General features: G+C 30.7%; 7 protein-coding genes across 17 annotated transcripts in view; 3 read left to right on the plus strand and 4 right to left on the minus strand.

Annotated features, from left to right (window-relative positions):
* Positions 1-425: 425 nt before the first annotated feature.
* Positions 426-15,250, minus strand: LOC105194748 (phosphatidylinositol-glycan biosynthesis class F protein). Its single transcript, XM_011159827.3, has 2 exons — positions 14,853-15,250; positions 426-1,945 (listed from the first exon to the last, which is right to left on the minus strand). Exon 2 carries the CDS (start codon positions 1,844-1,846, stop codon positions 1,148-1,150), a length of 699 nt encoding a protein of 232 aa, XP_011158129.1. The 5' UTR covers positions 1,847-1,945; positions 14,853-15,250; the 3' UTR covers positions 426-1,147.
* LOC105194747 (E3 ubiquitin-protein ligase listerin) lies at positions 1,939-8,699 on the plus strand. Its single transcript, XM_011159825.3, has 9 exons — positions 1,939-2,181; positions 2,817-3,026; positions 3,159-7,159; positions 7,233-7,379; positions 7,494-7,624; positions 7,705-7,922; positions 8,023-8,214; positions 8,280-8,447; positions 8,560-8,699. Exons 1-9 carry the CDS (start codon positions 2,143-2,145, stop codon positions 8,617-8,619), a joined length of 5,166 nt encoding a protein of 1,721 aa, XP_011158127.2. The 5' UTR covers positions 1,939-2,142; the 3' UTR covers positions 8,620-8,699.
* LOC105194746 (UPF0389 protein CG9231) lies at positions 9,613-12,885 on the plus strand. The gene is made up of 4 exons (XM_026131279.2): positions 9,613-9,765; positions 11,613-11,755; positions 11,996-12,089; positions 12,336-12,885. The coding sequence occupies exons 2-4, from the start codon at positions 11,614-11,616 to the stop codon at positions 12,523-12,525; spliced, it is 426 nt and encodes a 141-aa protein (XP_025987064.1). The 5' UTR covers positions 9,613-9,765; position 11,613; the 3' UTR covers positions 12,526-12,885.
* On the minus strand, positions 12,736-14,355 carry LOC105194745 (coiled-coil domain-containing protein 58). 3 transcript variants are annotated; one of them, XM_011159821.2, is made up of 3 exons: positions 13,949-14,089; positions 13,748-13,797; positions 12,736-13,585 (listed from the first exon to the last, which is right to left on the minus strand). In XM_011159821.2, the coding sequence occupies exon 3, from the start codon at positions 13,568-13,570 to the stop codon at positions 13,196-13,198; it is 375 nt and encodes a 124-aa protein (XP_011158123.1). In that variant the 5' UTR covers positions 13,571-13,585; positions 13,748-13,797; positions 13,949-14,089; the 3' UTR covers positions 12,736-13,195. The 3 variants fall into 3 exon arrangements, with proteins under 3 accessions (XP_011158123.1, XP_011158122.1, XP_011158125.1); XM_011159820.3 differs by lacking the exon at positions 13,748-13,797 and having other exon boundaries at positions 14,053-14,355; XM_011159823.1 differs by lacking the exon at positions 13,748-13,797 and having other exon boundaries at positions 13,949-14,109.
* Positions 15,251-15,297: 47 nt separating the features above from the next.
* LOC113003148 overlaps positions 15,298-26,210 on the plus strand; it is a 177,949-nt gene continuing 167,036 nt past the window's right edge. Inside the window, exon 1 of one of the 7 annotated variants that reach the window (XR_005574944.1) lies at positions 15,298-15,749. Coding sequence is in view for 2 of the 7 variants with exons in the window: in XM_026131307.2 (XP_025987092.2) it covers positions 15,619-15,749 (131 nt within the window). In the remaining 5 variants the exon portion in view is untranslated. The other 6 variants (XR_005574945.1, XR_005574943.1, XR_003268283.2 and 3 more) reach the window with 6 other exon arrangements.
* On the minus strand, positions 16,945-20,188 carry LOC105194749 (N-acetylneuraminate lyase). 3 transcript variants are annotated; one of them, XM_039449952.1, is made up of 9 exons: positions 19,977-20,188; positions 19,553-19,877; positions 18,634-18,695; positions 18,477-18,547; positions 18,168-18,313; positions 17,917-18,085; positions 17,654-17,799; positions 17,279-17,450; positions 16,945-17,220 (listed from the first exon to the last, which is right to left on the minus strand). In XM_039449952.1, exons 2-9 carry the CDS (start codon positions 19,556-19,558, stop codon positions 17,060-17,062), a joined length of 933 nt encoding a protein of 310 aa, XP_039305886.1. In that variant the 5' UTR covers positions 19,559-19,877; positions 19,977-20,188; the 3' UTR covers positions 16,945-17,059. The 3 variants fall into 3 exon arrangements, with proteins under 3 accessions (XP_039305886.1, XP_039305894.1, XP_025987091.2); XM_039449960.1 differs by having other exon boundaries at positions 19,553-19,887; XM_026131306.2 differs by lacking the exon at positions 19,553-19,877 and having other exon boundaries at positions 16,949-17,220; positions 19,977-20,185.
* LOC105194750 (N-acetylneuraminate lyase B) lies at positions 21,637-24,813 on the minus strand. The gene is made up of 8 exons (XM_011159829.3): positions 24,600-24,813; positions 23,540-23,601; positions 23,383-23,453; positions 22,996-23,141; positions 22,744-22,912; positions 22,484-22,629; positions 22,096-22,267; positions 21,637-22,032 (listed from the first exon to the last, which is right to left on the minus strand). The coding sequence occupies exons 1-8, from the start codon at positions 24,603-24,605 to the stop codon at positions 21,863-21,865; spliced, it is 942 nt and encodes a 313-aa protein (XP_011158131.2). The 5' UTR covers positions 24,606-24,813; the 3' UTR covers positions 21,637-21,862.

Here is a 26,210-nt window from a genome sequence, read left to right on the forward strand (position 1 = left end):
GATATAATATTGATTAACCAGGTTGCATCTACCTAAAAAAAAAATACATAAAAAACTCACTTAAAAAACCATCTACAAAAATCCATTAAAAAAATTGTAATTAAAATTTAATAAAAATCATGTACAGAGAATTAAATGTTGAAAATAGTCTACTAGATATTACAACAAAATTACCAAGCGGATCATAGAAATATGACGCGTTTTTATTTATAATCTTTTGTGTTATGTATTTTGAAGTATATATATTGATGTATATACTTTTTAATGTATATTTTATACATATTATGCATATATTTTAATAATCTTTCAGTTGTTTCTCCCTATCACACAGCATATAAAATTATGAATAGAATATCGTCCTAAAATTTAACAAAACATGCAGCATTTGAAGTGACTTTTGTTGTGTTAGCTGTCTGTACGAAATATAGTGTTTGCATTTGCATTTTATTCTTGTTTTTACACAGTTGATATAAAAGGTGAAAGGCCTACCATGACATGATAAAATATCATTATGTAAACACAGTATCAGTATCATCACATCATCACATGAATACCAATGCAATTTGTCTTTCCCTGACTATCATTAATTGCAAAATTTGTGTATGGCTTTAATTTCACATACAATATTAAAGAATGACTTGCATCATACTCAGATTATTTTAATCGGCAATTAATTTAGTAAACAATTCAAATACAACAGAAATTGCTTGCTGCAAAATTGTAATAGTAATAACTTTATTTCGTAAATGCAAGATTTTGACAAGTTGAATAAAAAATGGGAAAGAAAAAGATGTATATGTAAAAATAAGATACCAGCAAAGTTATGTCAATGGATAAACAGGAAAATAAATCGCTCACATTATAATTTATAGAGATTATAAATATTACTACGATTTACATATAAAAAAACATGATTTTCTCATGATTATTACTCCTTAAATTCATGCGTACATCACAGACAATGACAATGTAATGAATTTACATATATCAAAATGGGCAGTTATATATTAATGCTCAAATATCTCTATATAGCCTACTATACAGTATACAATCAAAATGTAAGATGAACAATCAGCATACCATTTAATCAATAACTGATATTATTCAAAAAATTGGAATGTCTTTTTCTACACAAGTGTTTCCATGACTATCGATGGACTTTCCTGTGCAGTTTTGGCGCGGGAAGCGTCTTGACGATAGTGATGAAGTGAGCAATCAAATAGCCAAGTAATGCACCTATAACACAGGGAATTGGCCAAGCTTGCCAAGGGCGATCCCAATCTAGAGGGATAACAGTAGCGCCCAACCAAGTGCTCAATATCGTCGCCTGGATGTTGAGCTTCAAAGCATCCGCGAGGACATTGCCCTTCTGGGAATAGGTTCCTGTCAGGATGTCCAATGCAGTGTCCACGCCTAGATGCAAACTGGTGGACACAAAAGTCAGTATGATCAGCGTGACGACGAGCATTGTTGTCTCCTCATGGTCGGTCAGTACGGGCGCGCCGAACAGCACAATCATCACGTAGTAAACTATTGACAGCACGAGCGCGGTAAGTGAGAATTTGAAGATCTCCCTCAGACACTTCGTCCAGGATCTCTTGGCCTTCGACGAGATCCGCTGTTCAATCTTAATTATCGTAGGCGCCTCCGCTTGCAGCATAGGAAACAGTAGCTTTATCACCTCGGCAAACGTTAGGATCATCAGCACAGGTAAGAACTTGTACTTGCCGACGTTGTACAGATTATCATTGAACTTGACCAACGTCAGAATCCCGGAAAGGTAAATGCAGGTGAAGGAGCAATAAGACAGCAGCAGCCTCTGCTCGGCCTTGTTGCCGACACCCATCTGGCCGTGATGTTCGTGTAATCCGCTGGAGGCAAGGTCTTCGTTCCCGGTATTCTACCGCACCGAAACCACGCCGGCCAGGCCACACGCCTACAGCGCCTGTAGACTAGTGTAGACATGCATTTGAGGTTATGTCGAGATTATGTCAGCTGACACGAAACGAAACGCGAACGTAGTGTTTTCAGATCCGAGCTGATCTGAGCCGCACCGTCGTCGTCATATCCAGGACGGAAAAGGCCTGAAATTTTTGTTGATCACTAAACCGTTCTTATCTCGTTCTACCGAAGTGTTTTACCATGGGTAAAAATAAACAACGTACTAAGAACAATGCACGGGTAAGCATCAATTACTTGCACACAATTGCGCAATTATGAGTATTAATGCGTGCAATAATTTCATTATATGAGCATTTTGTCGGTTATATTCTTTATAGTTGCTTTATGTTATGCTTTTTCACAAAGAAATAGGCGCATATGTAATAACAACGTTGAAAAACAGAGAGGAATATAAACATATGTCATCATAAGCAATTATTATGATGAACAGCAAATTGTCCTAGATAGCCAAATATGTCAAAAAGATTTTGCAAAATGTTACAAATTTTATTGATAAAATGTCAGTAGAAATATAATAAAATCTGTTAACAAGCTGCTAGTTTCTAATGGTGGATTAACTGTGAAAACAGAGTAGAATCTGTCACTTTGTCATCATTTGAATGATATATTCCATTTAAGTGATTACAAAATGACTTTCTACTAGGTTCGCTTTCTACTTAGTTTTTGCGAAATTCTCTGTGATTATGTCAGTAGACAGTAAAACATTGACAATTGATGTCAATTCAATGCAATATTTTGCTTAAATTAGCTTTCAAAATGTTAATATAGTCATTTTGTTTATTATGTATGATTTGTATTATTTTCTTAATAGTATTTCTTTATATTGGATTGTGCAATCCTTTAACATTTTTCAGCCATCAAATAGCAGCCGTAGTGCAGAACTCTTGGGGACTGCAACTCCTAACTTTGTTGGATTCTCGGCAGTTAAGGATGGAGGATATGTTCCTGTTCTACCTGGTCTATCCTTGTATTCTTTAAATGAAGTTGAGATGAATAATGTAGATTCCAATTTTCAAATAATACTAAAAAAGATGAGCAAAAAAGATGCTACGACAAAATACAAGGTGATTAGTTTGCTGATTTGATCATCACTGAGTTTGTGTAATATAAATGTTATAACTTAATATATGTACATTTGTTTGTTGATTTAGACGTTAATAAATTTGTATAAAATTTTGTAACTTATGTATGTATAGGCATTGCAAGAGTTTGCAACTTTGTGTCAAGATGCAGAAATGTTAACAGTAGAAGGTATGTTACCGTTTTGGCCAAGATTTTACTGTGCTCTCTCCATTGACATAGACCACCGAGTGAGAGAAGCTGCACAGTTGGCACACGCAGCAGTTGTCAAGCGTGCAGGCAAGCGTATAGCGATGTATCTGAAACAATTGGCTGGCACTTGGTTTACCTCTCAATACGATACGTATCCTCCAGCGGCTTCAGCTGCTACCAACTCTTTCAACAGCACATTTCCCCCATGGAAAATGGTTAATGCAATCGTTCATTGCCAGTGCGAAATTTTATTATACATTAGCAACAATATAATTGTGCACACAGCTCAGACGTTATCGACGCAAAAGTCCCTTACCAATGAAGAAATGGAAGCCAAATATGAGAGAGTACTGACGGCAAATCTTCAAGCATACAGTTATTATTTCAAGAAAGTACCACTTGACGAAATCGATAAAACCTTAGAAATTCACAACAAAATTTTGAGCAGTTCGAAGTTTTGGAAATTGGCTAAACACGATGCTTTGCCAATAAAAACAGCTTTTTTCAATGTGCTGACATCAATAATGGAAAATGCAGGAAAGTTATTGCAAAATGAAAAGAAAAGAACGGTAACCACTATTATGAATAGTATTGATGAATCTGAACCGGCTATTTTATCGGCTGTGTGGGAATCGATGCTAATAGCTACAACGAAAATTGACGATTGGTATCTCGTCGTAAATATTAACAAACTTGTACTTCCCAAATTGTGGAACATTTTACGATCCGGCGGACAGTGCTGCGCCAGCACTGTTTATCCAAACCTGCTACCCTTCGTCAGTCAATTCCCAAAGTTTAATATTGATATCACTAATCTGTATACAAATTTCTTTAACAATATGCGTCAAGGATTCTCTGTGAAAAGTGTGCAAATGAGCCGTTCAGAAACACTTGCTGTAACAACATCTTTCATCGAATGTTTACGTTATTCAGTTCTCGTAAACACCGAAAATGTAGATTTATGCGTTCAGCTCCTTAAGGAACAACTCATGCCTCTTATAGAAGCTTGTATGACAGATAATAACTTTATGAAACAATATTGCTTTACTGAGATTACATATCTAATACGGTACTGGAGCAAACATCGTACTAATGACAAGTATAAATCGTACGATTCTTTAATGGAACACTTCTGGATTGAATTACCACTACTGTTCGACAGATTTATGAATACATCAAAAGGGAGTGCACATACTGTAGATTCAAAAGATTCTCACATCGAATTTTTATTAAATTTAAAGAATGTACCAGATCGTACTCGTAAGAAATTAAAAGTAAAATTTGCCGATCCAAGTGATTCGGTTATCACGAACGAATCAAAGGTAAAAGTTATCGATGCTTATGTAGATAACATTTTTAATGCAGAACTTTGCAAATTTGTAAATACGCTCTGTACAATTTATTTTAATTCGATAAATGCATCGATAAACGATCACCAGTACATTGAGTATATCGGGCAGCTGAATAAACTTATGAAACATTTTGCAAGTAGAGAATTATTTGTTGCGTTTTCAAAATCATTTAAATTCGATGATGACTTTTTTGAATTTTACGACAAGAGCTTGAAACCTTTATTGTTGCAAAAATCAGAAATGGCTGAACAAATTCTTGAATTAATATTTCACTTTATTAGATATATAAATGATGCAGAAAAGGATAAAGTTCTAAAATCATTGATCAGGTTAAATAATATTGCAATAACAAGAAATGTCATATATTGCAGTCTCTCTGAACACAACAGAAACGATAGCGTAATTAAAAAGTGGTATACACAAGCTAATATACCCAAACTGTTAATTGATGTCGCCAAGGAAATTGCTTCATGTGATAATGAACAGTATTTCGAAAGAAATCAGAATCTGATTCTATCAGCTTTTGAAATTTCAGAAATTAGGGATTTGTTAATAAACGAGGAAGGAGCAAATGAGATTGTATCAATTCTATGTGATTCACTAAATGGAAGAGATGACACTTGTTCCGTGCAATTTGTTTCATTTATTACGAGATTGATGACTTTAATATGGAGTCATAAGCAAACTGTATCAAGTGCTGTACAGATATTGGAAACACTTTTTGAATTATGCACTCGTGAGCATGATGATTTAACTGCTGATATCGTACGCACTAGTTGGAAAGAAGGATTCATAAAAAGTAGTCAAATATTATCTGCTTTTGAATTTAACGATCTTATTCAAAGATGCGGAATTATTATCTGGAGCAAAATATATAATGCGCACGCGGATTCTGTTAAGGATACATTGGTAGATTTGGCAACAGATGTTTTAGAAGTTGTAATTAACAGTACTGACACAAAATCTCATTGCGTTGAACAAACTATTATGTTATTTTTAACGGCATCAGATATAAAATTATGGATTGGAGAGACAACCACCCTTGCATTATATGGCGAAGTGTTAACAGGTCATTTATACATGTCAAATGTTGAGACAAAAATACGGATTTTGCAGCAGCTTATTTCTATTGATATAACGAATAACGATATAATTTTGGATAATACGGCAAATTGTTTATCATGGGCTTTGTTTGTCACAGATTTGCTTAACAATTTGTATAAGAGACTAAAAAGCTCTGATTCAGAGAATGCAAATACATCCTCAGAATCGGAAGAAGAAAATTTTGAATTAAACGATACAAATTTGCCAGGAATCACAGAGATATTGATAAATATCATGTATGTAGTTAGTATAGCGGACATATATAAAAAGCATTATAAATCCACTAAACATTACAATGACGTTGATAAACTTCGTGATTCGCTAAAAAACAGTTTCATCAACTTGCATAAATATTTTGCACAAAATATCCTCGGTGATGTATTGTTACATGTACAAACAAATCAAAAAAGTTATGGATGTATGCTACCATACATTTATGCACATCATACTGAATTTTTCTTGAAAGATAAAACTGAGAATTCCGTGGAATATTTTGAAAATTACAGCAATAATGAAAATGCAGACATATGTAACAATGAGACACGTATGCAAATAATGCAAATCTTAAATTGTTATTGGCATAAAGATTGGCCAGAAAATATTCCGGAAACATTATTAACATACAACGAAATTAATACATTAATTGTTACAAGATCTATAATATCCGACTCTTCCAGACAACCTCCTGCACTATATGATACTACTGTGGACAAAATTATGTTACGTCTTGATGATATTTTTGCAATTTTAGATCAAGATATCTCTGAAATTTCCTGGAATAAATTGCTTTTGCCTCTAGAAGTTATGAGATTGCTTACGACAGTTGTTCAAAATGTTCCGTGGAAGTTGAAACATGCATACTGGGATGTTATCTTGATATCTCTCACAAAGTGGCAACAGTTACTTAACAATGCCAAACATAATTATTCTGACATTAAAATAACAACGTTGATGACAGCACTTAGTCAGTTATATTATGCAGTTGAAACTGTAATGAACAAACATGAACTGGAGCCAATACCAGAGTTACCGCCAGAGATCTTGGATGAATGGAAAAATGTGATTGCTGGTAACATATATAACGGCATTATCCAAACCTGGGTATTTTATGCAGATTTATGTAATCAGAATACGGATGTTCTGAAATGTGTTATCCCACTGAATTATTTGGGAGAGGCAATTTGTGCATTTGACAGTAGCATATTATTCAAGAAATGTGACGAACAGGTCGAGATGATTGATTTCAACAAGATGTTAAAACTGTCTTTGAAATTACTCCAATCTCCCATACCTAGTATTCAATTGGGTGCCTATTATACATTGAAATATATAGTACCGGAACTTGTACAACATGACAAAGTTCTTGTTGAGTCTGATAACTTTAAGCCGAGCAGTCTCAATATTAGAAAATTCGAAGAAGTACTATCAAATACACAGAATATTGTAAATACAATGCTGATGGAATTCAAGTAAGTTTCTGCTTTATATTAAATTTTAATTGTACATTAGATTTTTTAATGTAATATTGCTTCTTCTTTTTAGATTGTGTGATATAATTAGCTGTACAATCCAACCGTTTACAGATTCTTACACATATACATTAGGATATCTGTTAGCATGGGCAATTGTATTAGATATCTGCGAAAAGGCTCATAATGATTTACGATATCAGTATGCGGAAATATTGAAGTAAGTGTATTATAATGCGTATTATTCATTTCTATAATTCCTATGTTAAGACATTATTTGTAATGTTTTAAATAACTTTTATATTTTTTTACTAAATATTGTTATAAATTTTAGAAATGAACTTTTCCCTTGCTTGTTGAATAATATCTTCAAGTTAATGCCCATGGAAGTTCTACAAGATAATAAAAATAAAACTGTAAAACTACTGGAATTATTTACCACCACTCCAGTTTTTCGTTTTAAAGGTACTATTAAAATAATACATTTACGTATGTAAAGTTTGATTACATATCATATATCGTTTTATTATATTGCAAAATTGTAGAAAGTTGGACAGAGGAGAGATTAGATCATATTGTATGTTGGTTATATACAAACTGCTTACGGCGTCTACCAGTATTAGTTAGACAATGGCTGAGCACAATTGACAGCAGAGTGAGTGCAACAGTAGACAAGATTACAAGTCATTATGTTAGTCCTAAACTTTGCGAAGACGAGCTTCTTTATAGCAGGCTACAGTTGGCTAATGTTGAAAATATGCAGGTATGCTTTTTCTCATAATCCTGTTTCGTTCACATACAAATTTTTAGTTAAAAATTTTATTTATTTTTAAAAATTGAATATATTCTTTGTGTTATTACAGGTAAAAGTACATTCAACAGCAAGGGAAGTAGTAGCCGAGTATCAAATGGAAGATACAAAATTGGAATTAAGCATAGTATTGCCATCAAACTATCCCTTAGGTAGAGTAATGGTAGAATCTGGTCAAGAGATAGATGGTACAGCAAAGGGAAAAAATAGTCACACACAACTCTCTAAATTTCTTACGCATCAAGTAAGTGCAAAATACACTTTTATATATTTTTTTTAAGAAATGTGTTCTAATTTTTTTTTTTATAGAATGGTTCTGTTTGGGATGGTCTTCTAATGTGGAAACGCAATTTAGATAAGAAATTTGCAGGCGTCGAAGAGTGTTACATATGCTTTAGCATTTTTCATATTAGTACATATCAATTACCAAAATTGTCATGTCACACTTGTCGTAAAAAGTTTCATACTCGTTGCTTGGTAAGCATACCCTATTAATTTTTTCAACATATTGACATATCTATATATACCTATATATACTTTATATTTTTATTATTATTATTTAAAGTACACATATATTTTTTTATTTCAGTATAAGTGGTTCAATACAAGTCAAAAGTCCACCTGCCCGATATGCAGAAATGTATTTTAATCTGATTTGGAAAGATTTTTGCACATAGAAATTCATGGTGTAAAAATTAAATAAAAATAATACAGTAAAATGGAAGGAAACATTGTATAAAACAAATATGTATTATTAATTTTATAAGAACGTATAAATGTGAACTGAACGTATAAATGTGATCTAATATAAGTTTACAACAATCTATAACGTTTAGTCGATATTGCTCGGAGAAATGATCGCATAATCAATTTATATATCCAGATGATTTGCAGAATAGAAATAAGAACTTTTTTCCTGATTTAATTTTGGATTTATTATTTTTATATGTATTATGAATTTATTATCTCATGATGATAGTATTCGAATTGTTTTGTATTCATTTTTTTATTTCTGAATTATTTTGATGATGCAAATATAATCTTCATTATACGATAAAAATAATATTCCATTTAAGATATGTGTATGTACATTATATGTTATATATATATACATACATACACATATACATTTTACATACATACACATTATACATTTTATATATATATATATATATATATAATAAATGTTAAGTTGTAAAAAAAAATAAATTTACATAATGTATTAAATTTATTGTTACATCAAATAAATTTAGACAATATAAATATAGGAATAAGATATTTTTGTGATAATTGTTCTCTACATATATATGTATATACAATATATGTATTTGATAATATATTTTAGCTGTAATGCAATCACTATGTGATGTTATTAATTTTAACTTCGATTTAGATTCAGTATATATCTTGCTACTTCATCATATATCAAACCTTATGTTTGACTTGTGAATCTGTATGAGATTATAAACCTGTTTCACACATAGAAAGCGTTTTTAATAAAAAATGTTTTACCATATGAAAAAATGATATAATTTTTTATTTCCACGATTCCAGAATAAAAGCTGCAATAGGGTTGATCGTTTTTTGCGGGAAAAAATTTGTAAATTTCTTAAGCATCCGTATGTCGCTGTTCGATGCCAAGGTCAATACATATATGTTCAAGAGCAGGCGTAAACGCAACGCATTAGTACCGCACGTCAGTGTGCATCAGTGTGTTGACGTGAATTAGGAACAGTACAGTGTAGTGGTTTCTGTTTGTGCTACAAACTATTTCTGGGCATAGTAATTATTTAAAGTGCGTGTCTTTCAACATATTACTTAAGATATATCATACGTATTAAAAAAAACTTTGTAAGATAATACGGCGGAATATTCATACGTTGTGGCTCCAATTTGCGATAAGAGTCCTGAGGAAATGAATGACACTAAATCATATGACATATTTAATGTAATATTAGAATAGCTAAAAAAGATGGATGTGTATTATGGTAATCACTGCGTCGTAATTTTGCAGCAAACTTCTCGATTAATTGACATAGCGTAACCTAAAAATGTAGCACAAAAATTACAAATGCAAATCTACCATTAAATTTGATGTCTTTGATGACCTTTATGCTGCACCATCGAAGATAGTCGAATCTGTCGAAAAATAAGTTTTTGCAAATTTCTGCTATAAAGTTTTATCAACAAAATACCAGCAAATAGTAGACTGCTAATGTAATGTACAAAATGTAATGCGATAGAGTGTTGAAAATATATTTTATTCAAATATAATTTATTCAAATGATAAAATAACAGATTCTCTATTCTGTTCAATTTCTGTTGACATAAGCAGATTACACTGAATACCAACTTTAATGGAAATGCAATTATAATTAATTTGTCATAGTACTCTGCTGGAATCTGCTAACAAATGGTATCACATTCTCTGCATCAAAGTGAGATAGATATATGATTAAGCATATTTAGAAGAAAAAAATAAAACACAAAAATACTAAGATTATAGCTACAAAGTAAGAATTATAATCCAAGGCTTATTTTATTGTATTGTAATGGAGAGTCAATTACTTTTATTTATTTTGAAAGATATTTCCTATTGTGGCTATAACAATTGTAATAATTGTAAAGCATACTATCATTATTACAATGACTGTACCATTTTTTATTTGGAGAGACTATAGATACTGTATCTTTATATCGATTACCACATTATCATTATCACGAGATACAATATGTTCCCATTTTTTATGAAGTGGTTTCATTCACAAAGTATCAACTATTTAATCTGAATATCAAACCTCATGTTTGACTTATAAATCTTTATTATCATGTAAAGATTTAATAATTGTCTAATGAGTAAATTCAATTTTATATGCATCTTTTTTTATCTAGTTCAATTTTTAGTATATATATATATACACACACACACACACACACACACACACACACATACACATATGATTTAGTGAATATATTAATTAGTTAGCATTTTATGCATAATTATTTAAATTATGTATAATGCAGAGATGCATAGATTAAAAAAAGGATAAACGATTTCAAAATCAAATTTGTTAATGATATTTTAACAAGTTTTCAACAACTTTCTAAAGGATTTTTTAGCGAAATTTTAAAAAGATGTCATCAATAATGCAACTTTTTATGCAGCATCAAATTTTTGTTATCTGAAGAAAAAGATTAAAAGAAAAAACAATTGTAATTTTTTGAAAATTTTTTTGAAATAAAATCTCTTGAAGGAAAAAAAATTTCTTTTGATCATTGTTTCAGAAAATTGTGATTATAATTGCAAGTGACCAAAACTAAATGCTTATTACTTGTTGAAAATTAAAAATAATTTCTTTATCAAGATAAAAATAATTTCTAAGATAAATCAATATTCTTCAAAACAAACATATTTTTTTGTATAAGTTCTTAAATATTTTTTGCACCTATTTATTTACTATTTTATATAAAATATTTCTGTAATTATTAAATCCATCTAAAAATTTTCATGAAAGCATTAATGCTTTAGATTTTGAAAAATCTGTCTCAAGAATAGTTTGAAAAATATTTTTATAGAAAATAAGTTTAATTTTATAATTTTGTGTTCTATTAATTATTAATATTAATAATTTTCTTCCACAGAATGCTGTCAAGACAGTTTGCTCGTAGTGCTCATTTAAATATAACAACACGATGCTTTAACCGTAGCAGTATTATACGAGAAATTAATAAAATTCCTGCACAAAAAAGTAGTGAGACCGTTAAGGGAACTGAAAATGTCATAGGTAAAAAAAGTGACATAAATAGATAAAATAATTACATTCTATATGAACTAAATGTTTAATAACTGAATTGATTAATCTTATATGTAGTTGAGTTTGCTTTCAAGAACTATTACTTAAAAACATTAATTTACATGTATACTCTTTCTTGGCGATTTAATTGTAAAAAAAACATGCAATATGCATAAAATAAAAAAACTGTTTAAACCATAAATGTAATTTCTTATACACGTTTTGTTTTAGGGTCACAAATGCATCGTGTAACTGGTTTTGACAAAACAGTACTTGTTTGGGTAAAACGATATCCGAGCATTGCAGAAGTTCCTAAGGATGTTACGTATGTTACACATCTAGCTTCATAAAAGGAATTTAACACAAAAATTTCGAAATTAATTTAAAAAAAAAAAAAAATAGTGTTAACATTTACAATCACAAAATTTTATAAGAAATGTAACTTTTAATGTTATTTTTTATTAAATAAGAAATATTTAATATACCTTTATAACAACTTTATGTATCATGAATTTTTTTTGTGATTGATTTATTTTATATTATTTACTATAATAAATGTTTTCTTGAACAGAGTGAACTGTATGCTTACTGCAAGAAGTAAAGCACGAATCAAGGCTTGTCAATATATGATTGGTTTTACTCTCATTGGTTGCTTAACAGCCGCAATAATTGGAAGAAAAGCTGCTGCACGTGGAGAAAACTTACTTACACAAAGACAAGAGTGGTATCAGAAAAACGTGGTAGAAGATAAAAATAAATAGATCTGTAAATGCTCAGAAAATGTAGAAATCTTTAGGATCAATTTTCTGAGAAGCTCAAATTATAAAGATATTATAAAGATATTATTGCTTTAAAATATTTTCATATATTTTTCTGAAGTAATAAACGTTTAGTTTTGACCATTTTAATGATTGGTATTTGTAATATATAAGGCTGTTCCTTAAAACTGCAGTAACAAAGCAACAAAATTATTCTATGTATGTACAGATATCTATTGTAAAAATATCCAATTTACATTTAGTTCTACAATTTATGTATACTGTATGTAACGAATATCTGATTCTCATTAGAATTAGTAAACAACTAATTTGATTTTACAATATATATGTCTAAATATTATACAATCTCCATTATTTGTGTACTTTCAATTATCCTTATATATTGAACAATATAAACTTTTCCCATACAGCACAAAATCTTTCAGGGATTTCCTGAAGACAACTAGAGAACGTCCCTTGGATAAAATGTACTGTTTGGGTTGTAAGAAAACCAGTATATATTGTACATCATCATCACAAAATAACAATGATTTAAGGGACAAACATATTGTCATTTACAAAATTACTATATATAACTATACTGTAGCAATTCAAAAATAATAGCATTTAAATCATCATATATATCGATATATCTTCAGATTTTTTGGAAGTTCTATGTGTTTATGTGCAATGGTTTGTAGAATCCACGACATCTCTCGTAATAAACTTGTACCGTACGTTTCTTTACAACTTCCTCTATATTGAGTTCAGACTGTAGCAGTCTCAGTTTGGTCTGTTCATTTCTCAAATTTTTTATTAACATTGGATTTTCATCACCATCCTTCTCTTTCATATCTTTCAGCTGCTTCACCTTCTCCCTGGTGATGTCTACGCATCTTGTGATTCTTTGTGTCCTCTGCTTATGCTCAGATTCTATTTGTTGGAACAAGTCTTTACACTGCGTAGTAGGATCCACCTGGCCTTTGAAAGACTCGGTAGGAATTGTAGTATTCAGCATGTAAATTATTTTATCATCTATCTGTCGCATCTTTTTTAACGTATCCTAAAATACAGATTGTATGCTTTTATTATTTTTGTACTTATATCTAGATAAAATTATGTAATTGTATTTATTATATTTCAAAAAATAATACGAATGCAGAGCTGTAACATTATATATATATATTTTTTATATACATATATATTTTCATTGCCCTCAGCTAACCTCAATGCACACGTTTTTAATCTCTCAATAAGCTGTCCGTGTAAACACGTCTAGAAAATAGACGTAACTTTAATAATAACGATAAAATTCTTCGTTAAGTCTTAAATAATTTCTTTTGTGTCGTAGAATACTATTTTTGTATAATAAAAATATAAAATGATAACCATTAACCGGTATCAATTATAAATTTTAATATCTTACTTTAAGCTGACTTAAGCATTGTTAAATGTGTACATATTTATTATACTCGTATAACGCGCTGTGCGAACACCCGAGTGTAATGTAAATCCTGCTTTCAGAAATACCTGAAATTCTAAAAAATCGTTACACTCCACACTCGTGGCTGCCATTTTTTTAAGGTTGGAAAGTGCACAGGGCACAGATCGGACATGGAACTAGTTCGCCCGAGTCATTGCAAGTTGGAATGGAAGGGATGATAAAGAAGTTTTTCATCAAGAATTTCTTGTTTTACAAATTTCTTCGATTAATTAATTAAAAATATGATGGCAATACTATGATCAATATGATTATACATAGCGATTTTTATTCTCAGATTGTTCCACGTTATGTTATCTCGAATATTTGGAACATTTAAAATATTAATTACAGCATTTACGGCATTTTATTTAAATATTTCCATGGGATTAAGAAGATCCTAAATACCGATCGCATTACAGAATAAATTAATTTTTAAATTGATTTAATAGATCACATACTTTTGTAAGATAAAAGTACGAACAAAAAAAAACTAGATAAGATATATTTTACCATATTTTACGAGAAAATAGAAAGATAGAAAAGAAAAGTGACCATGCCCACGATTTAGCTGATACAACGCCATCTCTACAACGTGGATATACACTACGATGTCAATTGTACTGGTTAAACTAGCTTAAAGCACGTCGTCACATGAGACTGTTGGCATACCTGACAAAAGGAGCGCCGAGAGCGTGTTTACGAACTTTAAATTTTTCGTATCCTAACAACCTTCGTGCGACTGATTGATTTGTCGCACTGTACCGATGGGCAAACGCAGTGAGGACGAGGCGCGAATATCAAATTGTAGGAACGAATAAACACTAAATACGAATTTAAATTGACTCACCGTTCGCCGCTAATCGCTCCGTCCAGCTCCGTCTCGGTCACACCTCTCGAACATTCGAGATCCAAGATCCTCCACACGACGATCGATCCTCCTCCTCTTGATTCACACTTGATTCACACATGAACGCACGACTCTTCGTTTTTGACACTCTCGGTACTCAATTAAACGTATTAACTCGAGATAAAAGGCAACGGAGAAGATACGAAACACGATTGAACGCGACACGACTTCGCACAATGCATCGTATGCGATATTATGCGATACAACGACACTTCACGGTCGACATTCTACGGCAATCTCGAAACATTCGTTCGCTTAAAAACTCGTATGGGACGACGAAGATACGAGTTGAAACGCGTTGCGACGCACCCTGACTTTCACCGTGTTCCCGAACCGAACGATTGCTGCTGCCACTGCGTAGCAGCGTGACTGGCGCGAGGCCGCGCCTGCGCGCCGCTGCGCCACTACCGCCGATGCTACGCAGTAGCGGCAGTCGGTCGGTTAGGGAGCATGGCGGAAGGTCAGGTCGCGTTGCGGCGCATTTCAACTCGCATCCTCGTCGTCCCGTACGAGTTTTTGACATGAGTGAATGTTTCGAGAGTACCGTAGAGCGTCGACAGTAAAGTGAAGTGTCGAGCATTTGTGTTAACATTCGTCGTATCGGATACGATGCATGGTGCGAAGTCGTGTCGCGTTCAATCGTACGTGTTTCGCATCTTCTCCGTTGCCTTGTGTCTCAAGTTTTCGACGGGCGTGAGTACCGGGAATGTCGACAACGAAGTGTCGCGCGTTCGTGCTGAGTGTGAATCGAGAGGAGGAGGATCGTCGTGTGGAGGATCTTGGATCTCGAATGTTCGAGAAATGCGGCCAAGACGGAGTTGGACGGAGCGGCGAACGGTGAGTCAATTTGTGTTCGTATCTACTGTTTGTTTGTCCCTACAATTCGATCCCTACATTTGCGCCTCGTCCTCATTGTATTCGCGTAAATTATAGTCGGTATAGTGCGACAGATCAGTCACGCGAAAACTGTTGATAGGAAAAATTTGAAGTTCTTGTGCCCGCGCTCGACGCTCCCTTCGTCAGGTGTGCCAATAGTCGCGAGCGACATGCTTTTCGAGGTTTGACCGGCCAATCAAAGTTGGTCTTGCTTTGATCGTTTCGATATTTCGAGAATCGCAATATTGTTCTCGATGTATATTTTCGCAATCACACAGTCAGTGACGGATCACCGCGTATTGTATTCAAATTGCTGAATCCCGTTACTGGATTCATTCCCGGATGCTGAGAATTTAAGAGACAAATATTATTTCTATACAACAAAATAGCCTGTATCGCTGACACGGTGATCATTACGTTTTATCCGGTATTCACGTACGAGCGAGCAGGAAAAGAGACGAGTGGACGAAAGGATGGAGTGAGGAGGAGGGGCGAGCGAAACGAGATTACGACCGGTAAGTGCATTTTCCCCGTTTTTCATTGAATTTACGATCAAGTGGTTAAGATCGTGTTCAGATCGGATAGATCAGTATTATCCTCGTCTTTTCTTCCGGACAAACTGTGGCTACGACATGGTTGCGAAAACCGGAGCGCGAAGGAGCGAAAGGGAATAGGATGGAAGGACGCGGCAAGACGCGGGGTATTCGAGACACTTGGGTTAATCTCACGCGCATTAAAAGCCATTCTAAATAAAACAGCATATGTATGGTGATTGCATGTACACGGTCGACATATAGAATTTGGGAGGTGGGGTTGCAACGTCGTCGTCGTCGCGACGACGTTGAACATATTCCATCAGTCTGATAACTCCTGGCGGGATACCCGAAGAGGTGGAAGGTTAAGGTGGGCGGTTTGATAACTAATATCGGCCGCGCACCTTATTTCTAAAAATATGTATATTCTTGGTAAGATTTGTCACTATTGAATTTTTCCTAATATTTGCTAAAATCTACCGTTATTATGGTGGAAATACAAAAAAAGGACAAAAAAATAAATTGAAATTGTTAAATTACATAAATTTATAAAATTTTTATACAATTTCATATTATACTTTTTATATAATTTCATGTTAATTTTTTATACACAATAATTATTATACATATAATTATAAAGTAGTAAACAAAATACAATGCAATATATTATTCACAATTGACATTTCGTTCATTTTAGTTATAGGGTAAATTGAACAATTTAGAAATGAAGAAATATTCTTAACAATGTTTTACTTTTGGCTGATATCCTAAGTTCGTTAAATCTTTTATCATAATTGTTACAGCTTCAGTAGAAATAGGTTTAAGTGGTGCACGAGGTAGTCCTGTATCAATATCAGTAAGAAGAGTCATTGCCACTTTCATTGTCTCCACCCAATTACCTACAAATAATTAATTTTCACAATAATGTATTTCATCAGATGCAAAAATGATACTTACCATGCTTAATTACAGCAACCACCGCGCTTGAAAGTTTCTCTTGCATATCCTTGCTTTTTAACATATCTCCATTCTTGCAAACAGTAAGAAGATTCAGTATAAGCTCCGGAAACATGTTTCCACTGGTTACTATAAAGGAATTCATTCCTAATGCACATGCGGCGTTTATTAACTAAAAAATCAGAATAGATCATATATCTTTCCATTACAGTGGAACAATAAAACACAGATGGGTAGTAAATAAAAAATCTATATAACCAGTAACTAATTGATATTCAATTTAGCATTCATTTACTACTTATTTCTAATTTATTTTTTATTCAAAAAGCCCTGGCCTTTACGCCAAACCTTATGAGCTAATTTTTGTTTTATTACCTGATCATTGCCAAGAAAAATAGTATATTTCCTATTATCAGCATGTAGTGCTTGTGCTCCTTCCTCTAAGTTGGCGCTAGTGAATTTTATACCAACGAACGAAGGTATTTTGTCACCAACTGATTCAAGAAATTGTCCCATGTGTACTACAAAATATTTATACATAATCTTTATGATGCAATATAAAGAAATATCAATCTTACCAATTATGTCAGTTGTTGAATATCATATGCATATTAAAATTAAAATATTGAAAGGCTTACTGTTAACATTAGTCAGCATAGGAATATGGTAATACAGTAACGGTGTCTTTGGTGCTGCCTTGCCTATTATTTCCAAGTATTCGATCAATTGTTTAGGGGTAGTAGGCTTGAAGTACAATTCTGGTAAGCAGAGTATAGAATCCACTGACAGACTACTTGCGTGTTTCGCCTATGAATTGTTTTCCTTCTGTTATTTAATCGCGGAAATGGAATGAACGTTATTTTCTTCATATATTAATAATTACACCTACAAGTTCGATAACATCAGGAAGAGGTGCGCCTCCTACTTGAATCATCAGGTGTTGCTTTGTTTCTTTCACTGCCTTTACCCAGGTTTCGGTAATAAGTTTTCTTTCAACAACAGACATTGACATTCCTTCACCACTTGTGCCATTAACTGCAAAAAGATGTGATAAATATGCAACAAAGTACTATTTCAATTCAAAATAATTATTATATATTTTCAAAGTCTTTTGAAATCATTTTTATGTAAAAAATTTTTTGGCAGAAATTTAATAATTTTAATTTAATAATTAAAATTTATTTTAAAGATAACTTACCAAGTATACCTTTGATTCCATTCTTTGCTAAATATGTTGCATATTGTGGTATAATGTCCAAATTAAGAGATCTATTAATAAATATCAGAGAAGAGAGGTCATTACATAATTCAGTTTAATATCAGTTATTAGAATTTATGGATACAAGAATAATTACCCATCATTGTTAAAAGGAGTTAACACGGGAACAATGAGACCTCTGTAGGTATACGATAATCTCTGCAATTATAATAATAATATAATATTATAAATGATTTTGAAATTTATTTTGTAATTTATTTAGTTTTACATTAGTATATGTTTTGCTCGCGAATATTTATACAATCCCTTCTCAAGACTACAACTTTGCTTTGGACATATTTATTTTGTTTCTTATTTAAATAATAAAAGTAACATTGAGTATAAAAATTATATATATTGCGGTTTTTCTAATAAATTTGTATTTCTTGTGCTTAATGAATATGTGTGTATTTAAGAAAAAAATTGTAACAAAATCAAATATAAAATTTGAGTTTTTTTTTCTACGTTTTACTCGTTAAAAGAATAAAAAGTGCAGTTTAATTCATTTTGATATTGTTCGTATTAAATTATTTATTTTAGTTTGTATATGTCTACAATTCTCATTCTTATTGGAAATTATGAAGAATAAAAGAGGATTAATGATGATTTGCAGAGATTTATTCATAAAGATTTATTTATTAAAATTGCATTTTTTATATTGAAAAATAAATATTTCAATATAAATTTTGATACAGATTTCTTAGTATATAATTGTTATTGTGCATAATGACTAGTAACTTTAAAATCAAAATGTCATGTGACGTACAATTGTATCACAGCATGATTGACATCTACAAGTGTGATATACATATAGCTCAATTTATACTTTCACTTGATCACATTTTTCAATAGAGCCATATGAGTTTCTCTTACTTTATATTGTGTTTAATTTTACATGTAATATCTATGATTAGAGAATGTGAATGAAGACTCCGTTAGTTCAATATCTATTTGGTTATTTAACTATACTTGTGTGATGAATATTCGAGTGAATATTGTGAATATCACGCACTTACAGACATTGTGTTGTAAATACGTTGCAATAACGTACAACTCTGTAGGAGAGCAGTGAAAAGAACTAAACAGCACACAGTAACTAAATATACTCTTTCCTGTTGAGTGCTGATAAGATAGTGTTTTGTTTGTGAAACATTAAAGCCTGTTCTGCGTATAAATCGTTTAGGCGACAATGGATGTCACTAGTTGGTTGTCACATGTCGTACATGGAATTATGTAAAGGCCTAGAGTTAATTTCTTGTCTTATACATCGATGAAATAACAACTTTAAAACTAAGTCCACGGTTCCCTGAGTCTTGAAATGTCACGTCTTGTTTATATTATCTACAAATGACTATAGTTGAGATTTCATCAAAAACGATCAAAAATTCAATAATCTGATAATAATGTAGTGGGATTGTAGCAAAGACAATGCCTTTTTACCTGTAATATTCCATTTTTTGGACGTCGCACTCTGCCCTTTGTCTGTATATTTTTTGTTTTATCGATGAACTAATTGCCACAAAAGTTTCTTTTATGTGTCTGGCAGAACGATAAGTATTCCCTCTAGTTCCTTTCGGATACATTTTGATCTAAAACTTCCATGCAAAATTTTGGGCATGGTTAATACTGAAAAGTGAAGCGACACTCTACTGCACTACCTATACATACACATATGAACTATACATACACATACAAACTATACTCATAGTAACAACACGTACATATTATAAATAGACACATTGTATATATATATAAGAAAATATAATCTCTGATATAATAATGTCTGATATAATCTGGCTCACGGGCAAAGCTTATGCAAAAGGCCAAGTGAAAAAAGCAGGTTGCACGCTTTTCCTTGTATCTGCATGACGCAGGTATAAAATTATCTGTAGAATTATTACAGTTTTTGATATACGAATTTTGATATAGATTTTTGTATAAAATTTTAATCTTTTTAAAATCATCCATATTTTTCTTTTTTACGAATATATTTTTATTGTTCTAGATTATAAAAATATATTTATAAGGAATATAGAGAGAAAAGTCATTAAAGCTGGTACCCCATTTTGTTTTCGGATAATATTTCTTAAACAAAAGTTAAAACAACAGTTTACTTTCTTTTTTAGACACGAACTTTCTTTTCGATCATCACTCGAACAATGATGTGATGCATAACATTGGCTGCGTTCAGCAGACTCAACATGTTAAGATATTTTTCTAGATCATCCAATCAGACCTTCAGATTTAGAAGAATACACCAATAACAGCGAGCGCTCACTCAACTGTTGAGTCTGCTGAACGCAGGCATTGAAGGTTACCATAGATGAAGACAGATGAGGTTAGCAGACCTATGGTTTGTTTTCATGAAGAAATCCATTTTATGCTATATAACGATTTTATGTTTAAAATCACATTAGAGAAAAATCTGAGAGATAAAAATAGAAACAAAACAGTTTTAGAAAGATACTAACATGTAAAATGATCTAATATTATCAATAATATACTCACTGTTTCAACTATTTTTACTATTTTAAATATGAGATTTGCAAGAGAAAATTATGCAAACCTATGTAGTAAACATCATGGACATAGGAATGTATAATGTGTCCATGGTAAACACCAACTAACAGTTATATATCTTTTGGTATTTGCTGGAAATTTTATTTTTGTTTTGTAAGAATTCGTTTTTAGCAGATTTTAAGATAGAAAAAAATTATAAACGTATAAATTATCGGTTTTTATTTCTTTAATTATGCATGAATGCACGATTTCTTCACACATCCAGATAAAGATATGTCAATTAAAAATTGGTTTTTTTCTGAAATCTCTGGTTATGTAACGGATAGCTATTCTTCATATTATTATAACTTCAACACGAAATGTGATAGACTTTTACTAAAAATTATCATATTTCTAAGAGATATCTTATGGATAAATTTATATCTAGAGATGAAAAAATTGGGCAAAGTAAACCATGTTTTTATCGGTATTAAAATACAGCAATGTTTAGTTTCTGAGAAATAGGGGATACTGTTTTAGAAGGGATGGGTATTGACGACTTTTTTCTGTATGAAGAATACGGATAAAAGAAATTGATGAATTTACAATATATTTATGATATATATTTACAAAATTGACAAAATTGTAACAATATGAATTAATTTTTTTGATTATTAGAGATATTTATTTAAAAAAAATGCGCGCGTTACAGTAACGATATTTTATGTTTATGATTAGGTAATTTATTGTAATTGTAAAACAGATAATTATTGTATTTATATTAATATATGCTATATAAATACGATAGGTAGAGAAGGACAATATTTTCATTGTTTGTAATATTTAATTTTTGGTTGATAGCCTAAGTTTGTTAAATCTTTTATCATAGTTTCTACAGTGTCGGAAAGAACGGATTTAGGTAGTGCACGAGGTACTCCTGTATTAATGTCAGTAAGAAGGGCCGTTGCTATTTTCATAGGAACCCGCACTTGTTTATCTACAAATAAAATTGATTTGGAGTAATAATGCGCTTTATCACAGATACAAAAATGATATTTACCATGTTTCGCTATAGCATCTACAGCGCTTGCAAGTTTTTCTTGCAAATCTTTAGCTCTTAACGTATCTCCACTCTTGCAAGCAGCAAGAAGATCCAATACAAGTTCCGGAAATACATTTATGCTGCTTAACATGAAATAATCCATCCCCGATGCATATGCAGCGTTTATCAACTAGAGAACCAAGCCAAATCGAATATATTATACATTTTTTCATTACGTATAAATTGAAAAATTTGAATAAAAATAAGCTTGAATATAATTAGTTGGTAAATAACTGGTCGGTAATCAGTCAGGAATTTAATTACCGGTTGTTTCTAATTTACTTTTTATTGATAAACCGTTAGCTTTAATGGTTTTAAAGCTTAGGAACAACTTTTATCTTGTTACCTGATTATTGCTAAAAATAATAACATATTTTTTGTTATCAGCACGTAACGCTTGCGCTCCCTCCTCTAAGTTTGTGCTAGCGAATTTTATACCCACGAATGAAGGTATTTTATCACCAATTGATTGAAGAAATTGTCCCATGTGTACTATAAAATATTTATGCATAACATAATACAATGCATATAAAGAAATATCAATCTTACCAATTATGCTAATTATTTATACATACACGTATATTAAAATATTGAAAGGTAGCTTACTGTTAACATTCGACATCATAGGATTGTGATAGTATAATAATGGTGTCTTTGGTGCTGCTTGACCAACTATTTCCAAGTATTCAATCAGTTGTGTAGGAGTAGTAGGCTTGAAGTACAATTCTGGTAAGCAGAGTATAGAATCCACTGATAGACTACTTGCGTGTTTCGCCTATGAATTGTTTTCATTCTGTTATTTAATTGCAGAAAATGGAATGAACGATATTTTTTTTATATATCTATAATTAAACCTACAAGTTCGATAACATCAGGAAGAGGTGCGCCTCCTACTTGAATCATCAGGTGTTGCTTTGTTTCTTTCGCTACCTTTACCCAGGTTTCAGTAATAAGTTTTCTTTCGGCAACAGACAATGCCATTCCTTCACCATTTGTGCCATTAACTGTAAAAAGAGATATGACAGATATGCAAAAAATTACAATATTTATTAAAAATAATTAATCCACGTTTGTCAGATATGCAGAAAATTACAATATTTATTAAAAATAATTAATCCACGTTTGTCTTTTTTTTAATGATTTTTGTGCAAAGTTTTTTTGCAGTTTAATACGTTAATTGTTATTTAAATAAATTTGATTTAATTAAAATTGATTTAAAAATTGAATTAATTAAAATTTACTTACCCAATATATCTTTGATACCTTTCTTTGTATAATATGACGCATATTGTGGTATAATGTCCAAATTAAGAGATCTATTAAAATTTAATAATTAAATATTGTTTGTTATTATTTGGTTTAATATTAGTTATTATTGGCAGAATGGATATGAATTAATTACCCATTATTACTGAAAGGAGCAAATGCTGGAGCAATAACACCTCTGTAGGTATACGACAAACGCTGTAATTTTAAAATTAATTCTCTTACAATATTACAAAGGTTTACAATTTTTTAATTTAGTTTTATTTATATTAATGGGATGTATTGTAAATATGTGTACAAATTAGTCTTTCTTTATGTATACAAGTATAGTATATTAAAATATCGAAAGGTAGCTTACTGTTAACATTCGAAATCTTTTATTTGTGCTTTATACATTTTTTTAAATTAATAATAATATTTATACTGGTTGTTACAAAATTATATTTCCAATTTTTTATAAACATTTCATATTATAAGTTTAAATTAATTTATTTTATTTTTTGAATTTTATTTTTATTTATTTTGTAAATTTCTTTGATGAACATTTTTAAGAAAAAAAGCACAACAAAAATGGAATAATCTTAAAAATAAAAAATACATTTTTTAAATTTTTATATGATTTATTTATTAAAAAAATAACAGCTTTGAAATAAAGTAGATTTCTTTAGATCGTCGAAATTAAATTTTTATTTAATTAAAAATTTTTTCACAATTTTTTTTATGAAATATCACAAGTATAAAAGAAATCCTAATAAAAAGAATCAATATACAGAAAAGATAATTTATTTATAAAAATTTAAAATAGGCACTTATTATATATATGATTACTTTATGTTTTATTTATATATCACAATAAAATATAAATTACTTATTTTTTTTAATTTTTATCTACTGAAGTTAATAACTAGTATTTTAATATGATGCAATTAAATAACTTTCAGAGCATAGCATGACTAGCGGCTTAAATCAAAATTTTCCGTGATGACAGACGATAGCGTGATTGATATCTATAAGTGCGATATATTATGCAGTAATTCCACGGTTAATTACATTTTTTTACATGCATGGTTTTTTTCTTTTGTGTAATTTGACACATAATATGCAATGAGAGAATGATTACAAATTAAAGTCATTTAAATGTTGTTCGATTAATTACATTTGCGATTCATATCATGAATGTCATATATAGTACTTACAGACATCTTGTTACAAGTGCGATGGTAACGTAGAACTTTACCAGAGCAGCGATGCGAAAAGAACTAAACAACACCAGCAACTAAATATACTCTTTCTCGTCGAGTGCTGATAAGATTGTCCTCTTGTGTGTAAAACATTAAAGATGTATGCACCAATGATAGAAGCATTAAATGTTAGAAAACATTAAATTTATTAGACAATTTAAAATTTGTTCTGTGATTGTGTTAAAGTGAATGTAAAATTATTTTTCAGATCTTTTTGCATTTTGTAAACTTGAATAATTAGCTATGTTTACAATATAAAAACTGAAAAAAAAATAGATGAAATAATAGATTTGAACAACGGCGCATAATTAAGCGTAATATAAATTGTTAATTTTTAATTTGAAGGAAATTTTAATTCATTCTATTTTTTTTTTAAATATATGATTAAAACTTTATAAAAAATATTGTTATAACAGATAAATGTTATCTGGCAAGACGCTTATCACACATTTAACAAGAAAGAAAAAAAACACAATTAATTAAAATTTAAAAGTTCAAAAATGTTCTAAAAATAGATTGGACTAGGGGTGCCCAACCAGTTAATTGCAACGTTTTTTTTGGTAGATCTTTCTTTCTTCTTTAATTACGTCTATTTAAAATCATTATTTTAGTTGATCCTAATCAAATAAATATTTGGCGGAATTAACATTTTCAGATATGAATATCATAAAATCGAAAATCAGAAATTTTTTAACTAATAAATTTCTTGATCAGTTTTAGATTTTCCTTATCCTCTTACAATCCTAATTTTTAAAAATTGCCAAGTTCCAATGCAATGTTAAAGATTTCATTAATATTTTTTTACTTTTCTTAAATTTTATTATACGTTCATATTTTGATTTTTATTTTATTTGAATTCTGTTATAAAATTTATAATTTTTATATTAATTTTTTTCTTATTTGTTCATAATTTTAACACCTATTTCTATTAATATGTTTAATAAACGGTTAAATCATATTTTAATTTTGTACTTTTTCTCTTTCATCTTACATACGAGTATATAGGTAAATCGTGAAGTTGCTCTACTAAAAAAAGTAGCTCACAGATGTAAAAAGGTTGGGCACCCCTGCTGTATATTATAATAAACACCGAAACTAACAGTTATATATCTTTTGGTATTTGCTGAAAATTTTATTTTTGTTTTTCAAGAATTCATTTTTAGTAGATTTTAAGATAGAAAAAGTCATAAACGTATGAACTATGGGTTTTTATTTTTTTAATTATTTATGAATGTCCTATTTTTTCACACATCCTGATAGCTTCAGACATCCAAATAAAGATATGTCATTTAAATAAAAATCGGTTTTCTTCTGAAATACCTGGTTATATAACGGAGATAGCTATTCTTCATACTATTAACTTCAACACAAAATGTGATAGAATTTTACTAGAAATTATCATATTTTCTGGGAGATATCTCAAGGATAAAGTTATATCTACATGTGAAGAAATTGGGCATAAGTAAACCATGTTTTTATCGGTATTAAAGCAATGTTTAGTTTCTGAGAAATAGGGGATACTGCTTTAGAAGGGATGGGTATTGACGACTTTTCTCTGTATGAAGA

The sequence above is a fragment of the Solenopsis invicta genome, chromosome 1, assembly GCF_016802725.1.
Source record: "Solenopsis invicta isolate M01_SB chromosome 1, UNIL_Sinv_3.0, whole genome shotgun sequence".
Classification (NCBI taxonomy): domain Eukaryota; kingdom Metazoa; phylum Arthropoda; class Insecta; order Hymenoptera; family Formicidae; genus Solenopsis; species Solenopsis invicta.

Coding starts and splice junctions, on each gene's coding strand:
- LOC105194746 (XM_026131279.2), top strand. CDS start 11,614: ATGCTGTCAAGACAGTTTGCTCGTAGTGCTCATTTAAATATAACAACA. Junction 11,756..11,995: donor GGGAACTGAAAATGTCATAG/GTAAAAAAAGTG, acceptor GTTTTGTTTTAG/GGTCACAAATGCATCGTGTA. Junction 12,090..12,335: donor GAAGTTCCTAAGGATGTTAC/GTATGTTACACA, acceptor TTTCTTGAACAG/AGTGAACTGTATGCTTACTG.
- LOC105194748 (XM_011159827.3), bottom strand. CDS start 1,846: ATGGGTGTCGGCAACAAGGCCGAGCAGAGGCTGCTGCTGTCTTATTGC.
- LOC105194745 (XM_011159820.3), bottom strand. CDS start 14,097: ATGGCAGCCACGAGTGTGGAGTGTAACGATTTTTTAGAATTTCAG. Junction 13,586..14,052: donor ACGATTTTTTAGAATTTCAG/GTATTTCTGAAA, acceptor TCTGTATTTTAG/GATACGTTAAAAAAGATGCG.
- LOC105194749 (XM_039449952.1), bottom strand. Junction 18,314..18,476: donor TGGAATCAAAGGTATACTTG/GTAAGTTATCTT, acceptor ATCTTTTTGCAG/TTAATGGCACAAGTGGTGAA. Junction 17,451..17,653: donor TTTTTCTTGGCAATGATCAG/GTAATAAAACAA, acceptor CTGATTTTTTAG/TTAATAAACGCCGCATGTGC.
- LOC105194747 (XM_011159825.3), top strand. CDS start 2,143: ATGGGTAAAAATAAACAACGTACTAAGAACAATGCACGG. Junction 3,027..3,158: donor ATGCTACGACAAAATACAAG/GTGATTAGTTTG, acceptor ATGTATGTATAG/GCATTGCAAGAGTTTGCAAC. Junction 8,215..8,279: donor CTAAATTTCTTACGCATCAA/GTAAGTGCAAAA, acceptor TTTTTTTTATAG/AATGGTTCTGTTTGGGATGG.
- LOC105194750 (XM_011159829.3), bottom strand. Junction 23,454..23,539: donor GCTCCTTTCAGTAATAATGG/GTAATTAATTCA, acceptor AAATTTTAATAG/ATCTCTTAATTTGGACATTA. Junction 22,268..22,483: donor TTATTTTTAGCAATAATCAG/GTAACAAGATAA, acceptor TTGGTTCTCTAG/TTGATAAACGCTGCATATGC.